The 6786-nt window shown below is 42.0% G+C and overlaps 1 protein-coding gene across 28 annotated transcripts in view; it reads left to right on the top strand.

The window, feature by feature from the left end:
* The window catches only part of DNAH3 (dynein axonemal heavy chain 3), a 249724-nt gene that overhangs the window by 14913 nt on the left and 228025 nt on the right, over nucleotides 1-6786 (top strand). For all 28 annotated transcript variants that reach the window (XM_028498493.2, XM_055090018.1, XM_028498501.2 and 25 more), the window contains 2 exons: nucleotides 1264-1453; nucleotides 2928-3123. In XM_028498493.2, coding sequence (XP_028354294.1) covers nucleotides 1264-1453; nucleotides 2928-3123 — 386 coding nt within the window. The remainder of the gene's footprint in view (nucleotides 1-1263; nucleotides 1454-2927; nucleotides 3124-6786) is intronic.

Below are 6786 nucleotides of genomic sequence, written 5' to 3'. Positions count from 1 at the left end.
CGCGAACCCGTGTCCCCTGCATCGGCAGGCGGACCCTCAACCACTGCGCCACCAGGGAAGCCCCATCCCCTATCTTAAAAGAACAAATAGCTTGTGAATTTATAGTGTATAGTAAAATGATTAATAATAAAAACCCATAGTGACTGAGAATGAGCTATTAGCAAAATTCCATGCTAAACCCTCCAGATGCTTGACCCCATTCAAGACCTGGGGACTATGATTATTCCTATTGTCCAGTTGTGGAAATTGGGGTGGGGACTGATTAAGTAACTTGCTCAAGGTTATACAGTCAGTAAGAGGCAAAACTAGAACTTAGACCAGGTCTGGTTGGTACTGACATCTCTGTGCTCCTAGGAGCTACACAGCATTTCTCAAACTTGCCTGAAAATAAGAATCACCTGGGGTGCTTGTTAACAAATCCCAAATGCCCTAGCAGGGGGCCTATGAATCTGCATTTTAACAGGAGCCTCTCTCCTCACCCCACGCATTTCTTATAATGAGAAGTTTGGGAGTTTGTCCTGTATTAAGGTTGAAGAGATGTAAGCTCAGCCTCTTCTGACCACAGACAGTTGGCACTGAAGGTCAAATCTGATTTCAAACCCTTTCCTATACTTTGTGCTTCTTATCCATCTGAAATTATTCATTTCCAGAGCCACTCAGCCATCTAGCAGCTTAGAGGCAAACCCTAAATAAACTAAACTTCCTAACGTCACCAGGTCCCACTGGGCATTTTTGTTCAGTTCCTGTGTTTGTGTGGCTTTTCTAAACTCAAAAGTCCCATGGTTGGATTAGAAGAACTAACCCCCAAGTCTCACTCAGACTTGGGGGTTTTTCCCCATGGACAGCTACAAGCCACAGGATCAAGTGCTTTCTTTGTATAGGAGCATTGTTGTTGCGGAGGGTGAATTATATGAGTCCACTTGAGGAGCTTGTCATTCCTCTTCTTAAAGCTCACCAGATAATGCCACCTCCATCCCTGGCCTCAGTCCTCCTTCCACTGTTCCTATCTGCATGGCATTTGACAAGTCCTGCCTTATACCACGCTGAGATCTCTCTGGCTTTGTTTGACTCCTCCAGAGTCATGGGGAATACTTGCCAATGATTTATTGCAATGAGTGTGAAGTCACAGGCCCAGGAGCGAGTGAAGGATGGAGATAGGTGCTGTATGAACAGGGTCCCTGGGTGGCTGACGGATGTGGGCAAGTGGGCACGGTTAGCCAATTGATTATGATCATTTTCTTGTTGGTGGTTTGTTTATGGAAGAGATACTATTACTATTTGACCAATGGAGTCCAGAAAGACATGATTGCCCCTGAGGAGGATGAAGTGATGGTTCGGATTTCAAAGCTGATTTCTAACACACTGCTGACAAGTCCCTTCCTGGAACCCCTGATGGCTGTCCTTGTGGAGGAGAAGGAAAATGACTATTACAGTAGCCTCATGAAAAGCATTGGTAAGGCTGGGCATAAATGGGACAGGGATTCCTATGTGGAGGGCACCTTCTTTCCTCTCACTGTCAGTGCTTCACCCTGGTTACTCTGAAAATGCCAAAAACATCGTTTATCTTTTCATTCAGATGCTCCCTGCCACCATCACTCACGTCCACACCAGTACTTACCACGCTTTATTGTGCATCTACGTAACCTAAAGATCTTGTTAAAGTGCAGATTCTGATTCAGTAGAGTTTGGGAGAGGCCCAAGATTCTGCACTTCTAACAAGCTCCCAGGTGATGGAGGTGCTACTCAGGTGCTACTTACTGTAAGTAGCAACACTAAGAAGTAGGGGCCTACTCAACATTTAAAATCTAGTTCAAGACCTGCCTCTTCCCTCAAGTGTTTTGATCTCTGCAACCCTCAGTGATGAATCCATCCTCTGCATTCATAGCACTTCTTGTTTCTACTTTCAACTCATCCCACTTTGGAACCTCTCCCGTGCCACTGTTTCTCTACGGTTATTTAACCCTGGCATTGTCTTTCTTATGGGTCTCAGCTCTCTAATTAGACATTAGCTGATGTATCATCAATCCTCCCTCCCCTTCATATTTAGCCCCATGTCTTGTGCACATGGTAGGTCATTGGGAAATGTTTGATGATGGTGAATAATGTGAGAAACGCATCAAAGGGGAGAGGTGATCATATTAGTCCCCCACCTTCCCATTTTGTCTGGAGCACAGCTATACTTGCCAAGTTGTCTAGTTATTTTTAATTTCTTAATTAACCTTCTAATGGTGTCAGTGTAATGGCTCCTTGTCTGCTATAGGCTAGAACCAAACTTATAAGGATAAACATGTAAAGCCCTTCAAATTTCAGCCTCAACCTACTTCTCCAGTCTTATCACCTTGAACTCTACCACTTGTACCTGTTATTTCTGCCACAGAATGACTCACAGCACCTTGAGTATATTATACAAAGTCATGGAACTGCACTTTTTATCCTTCAAACAAAATCCTACTCATTCTTTATGACCCAGCTTAAATGGTACTTCCTCTGTGAGGCTTTTGCCGATCCTTAGCATGTGAAACATTTGGCCTCTAAATTTCTATTCATAGGTATCTGGTGTCATCCACTGTGTTTATTTTTTATGTAACTATTTTGGTGTGAGATCAATTAATGAGTAATGAGGTATCAGCAAATACTAATTCACTGGTATGCATGATGCTAGATATCCTAACGGGACTCAACTCCAGATTCGAAGTACTCCAGACTGTAAAGTTATATTCCTCTTTCCCTGAAATATCTCACATACGAACAGAGTGGAACCTACCCAATTTAGTTATACCCAGGGGATTACCACTGACCTTGTAAATGAGGGAGCATTTCCAAGTGTAAATGGACAGAGGCACATTTACCTTTAAAGTGTTGAAGCTAAGAGCACAGAGTGTTCAAGGTCCCTGCTTAATAACAAGTGTTTGCCCTGTTGGTTATAGTTGATTACATCCTCATGGATCCAATGGAGAGGAAAAGACTCTTCATCGAGAGCATCCCCCGAGCATTTCCTCAAAGAGTGATCCGGGCCCCTGTGCCCTGGCACAGTGTCTACAGGAATGCCAAGAAGTGGAATGAGGACCATCTGCACACAGTGAACCCCATGATGCTCAGCCTGAAACAACTGTGGTTTACAGAGTAAGAAGTACTTCCTGTCCCTTTTCTTCCCTTTCTTTTTTTTTTTTTTTTTTTTTTTTTTTGCGGTACGCGGGCCTCTCACTGCTGTGGCCTCTCCCGTTGCGGAGCACAGGCTCCGGACGCGCAGGCTCAGCGGCCATGGCTCACGGGCCTAGCCGCTCTGCGGCATGTGGGATCTTCCCGGACCGGGGCACGAACCCTTGTCCCCTGCATCGGCAGGTGGACTCTCAACCACTGCGCCACTAGGGAAGCCCTTCTTCCCTTTCTTTATTGCTTCCACACATAAGAGATCTTCTTATGTGGGAGTAGCCTTGCCCTTGAAGTAAAATGACAAACATCCCAGACCCAAAGTGCATATGAACAGCAAGTGACAACTCTCCATGCAGGGCTGAGTGGCCCTCCTTTGTGCCTTCACAGCACCCAGTGCCTGTCTGTAGGCACTGGAGCATACTGGTTAAGAGCACTCACATGGAGCCAGCCTGCTCAGGTCCACCTCTAACTGTGCTGCTTCATAAGTAACATCCTTATCTCTAAATTTGGGATAATAAGACTTCCTACTTCATAGTGCTGGTAGGAGGGATAAATAATTTAATACATGCAAAGTACTTAGAATAGTGCCTGATATAAGTATCCAGTAGGTGTTAATTAGACCTCCATTATGAAATGTATCACACTGAATTATAATTGTATGTTTACGACTTTGACTCTCTCTAGCCTATGAAATGTATGGTGGCTTGAGTCTTTTTGTTTTTTTCCTTTCCAAATTCTTTTTTTAAATTTATTGAAGTATAGTTGATCTACAATGTTGTGTTAATTTCTACTGTATGGCAAAGCAATTCGGTCATACATGTATATATTCTTTTTCATATTCTTTTCTATTATGGTTTATTACAGGTTTATCTAACATAGTTCCCTGTGCTATATAGTAGGACCTTGTTGTTCATTCATTCTATATATAATAGTTTGCATCCACTAATCCCAAACTCCCACTCTGTCCCTCTCCCACTCTCCCTCCCCCTTGGCAACCACAAGTCTGTTCTCTATGTCTGTGAGTCTGTTTCTGTTTCATAGATAAGTTCATTTGTGTCATATTTTAGACTCCACATATAAGTGATATCATCTGATATTTGTCTTTCTCTGTCTGACTTACTTCACTTAGTATGATAATCTCTAATTCCATCCATGTTGCTGCAGAAGGCATTATTTCATTCTTTTTTATGGCTGAGTAATATTCCATTGTGTGTGTGTGTGTGTGTGTGTGTGTGTGTGTGTGTGTGTGTGTACCACATCTTCTTTATCCATTCATCTGTCGATGGACATTTAGCTTGTTTCCATATCTTGGCTATTGTAAATAGTGCTGCTGTGAACATAAGGGTGCATATACCTTTTCAAATTATAGTTTTGTCTGGATACATGCCCAGGAGTGGGATTGCTAGATCATATGGCAACTCTATTTTTAGTTTTTTGAGGTTATTCCTTTATGTAACTCAGGGCCAGCACAGGGCTGGCAAACAGTAGTCTCAGTTATATTCATCAGTGACTAAATTTGCCACAGGTATTGGTAGAAGTCCAGAGGAGGCAGGAGTCACTTTTTTTTCTCTTTCATTTTTCTAAATTGTTATTCACATACTTTAAAATTCACCCTTTTGAAGTGTACAATACAGTAATTTTGAGTATACTCACAGATTTATGCAACTTTCCTGAAAATATTGGGAATATTTTCATTATCCCTAAAAGAAACTCTGTACCCATTAGCAGTCACCCTCTCTTCTCCCTTCCACTCAGCCCCTGACAATATTAATCTGCTTTCTGTCTCCATGGATTTGCCTATTTTGGATATTTCATATAAGTGGAATCATACAATATGTGGCCTTTCATGTCTGGCTGCTTTCCCTTAGCATCATGTTTTCAAGACTCATCCATATTGAAGCATGTATCAATACTTCATTCCTTTCTATGGCTGAATAATATTCCATTTTATGGCTATACCACATTTTGTTTATCCATTCATCAATTGCACTGGAAAGAAAGACTGATTTTTTTAATGAACCCCTCAAGAAGGGGTGTGAATCCTGGTGGGAGAATGAGGCCACCAGAGTTCACCAAAGGCAGGCTAATGAAATGATGAGCTGCCACCATCTGGGTTTTTTATTAGAAAAATTAGAGGCCGATATGTTTACGTAATTTTGATTGGGTGAACTTAATCAGTAGCTCAAATATTTTGTTTGGGGAGGACCTATAGCTGTGAATGTGTTTAGTCTTTGGAGAGTCTTGTTACTTGGATAACTTACTTGTTTTTTCACATTCTTAGTTTTACTTATATTTTAAAAAGGAATTGCAGGTGGGGTCAACCTAGGACAGAGCCCACCAATGATAAGAAATAAACACATTCCCTCTTTGAACTGAATTCAGTTTTCTAAGGCATTGGAGATGCTAGTAAGGACATTGGGGGAAAAAAAGTAATTTTTTAATGTGGCAGAAGTATATAATAATAATTTATAGAAGAGTAATAATTTATAGAGTGGGCTCTGAAACTAGACAGCCTAGGTTCTGGTTCTTGCTCTGTCCCTGATGAACTGTGTGATTTGGAGACGTTAATCTTTCTGGACCCCTGTTTCTTTATATGCATAATGAGAATTATAACAATACTTCCCTCATGGGGTTGTTGGGTGAAGTGCTTAGAACAGTGCTTGGCGTACAGTAGTTGTTCAATAAGTGAAGATACTGCTTTAACTACAAGCATTTTTATGGCCTCAAAAAATATATTAACCTAGAAATTAACAAGAAAGTCAGTCACAGGGCTGGTAAAATTGCCAGAAGTTCAGTACCAAGAGGATGTACATGTGAATTTAATTTGATCATATAGTGAAGTTGACAAATTATTGAACATATAGCTTCTACTATAAGAAGGATTCTTATCACTTGCTTTTCATGGTTCCCTGAAGAAGATTATACAGGCAACAAAGGCACAGAAGTGAACCAAAACCAGTTAGGTTTTTGTCAGCTGAACAAAAAAATCATCAAGGAGAAAGATTTGTTAAGGAACTGCTACAGAAAAATGTTCTTATATGACCTGCAGCATTTAGCTTTAAACAGTTTAAGAGGTCACCTAGTGATCAGTGAAGGGTGAGGGGTTTAGGGGCCAGAATGAGGGTCGTGATCTGAAGAAAGAGTAGATTTTTCTGGCCAATGTGGGAAGTTTTTTAGGTTTGAACTAAAGATGAGTAACATTGTTATCAGGTTGTGACCAGGGCCATGCTAGAGTTGGATATCAAAGTGTGTGGAGAGTGAGGTCCTCAAATTCTGCTCTCCCCTAGCAGTGCTTTGTGACTGGCCAGACAAAAAGGAATAGAAATGTAGACTGTGGGATTTTAGAAGGATGAGGGAAAGTGCCTAATGGGTCATTACAGTGGATGATGAAAATGAGAAGCGAGAACTGAGGCAAGCTAAGAAAGTGAGCAAAGATCTAGTTTGGGAAGTTGTAGGCACTGATGATTTAAAAGACTGATTAATAAATGAATGAATGGAGGGGCTTCCCTGGTGGCGCAGTGGTTGCGCGTCCGCCTGCCGATGCAGGGGAACCGGGTTCGCGCCCCGGTATGGGAGGATCCCACATGCCGCGGAGCGGCTGGGCCCGTGAGCCATGGCCGCTGGGCCTGCGCG

The sequence above is a fragment of the Physeter macrocephalus genome, chromosome 14 (assembly GCF_002837175.3).
Source record: "Physeter macrocephalus isolate SW-GA chromosome 14, ASM283717v5, whole genome shotgun sequence".
NCBI lineage: Eukaryota > Metazoa > Chordata > Mammalia > Artiodactyla > Physeteridae > Physeter > Physeter macrocephalus.
This window is presented reverse-complemented; position numbering and strand designations above follow the sequence as displayed.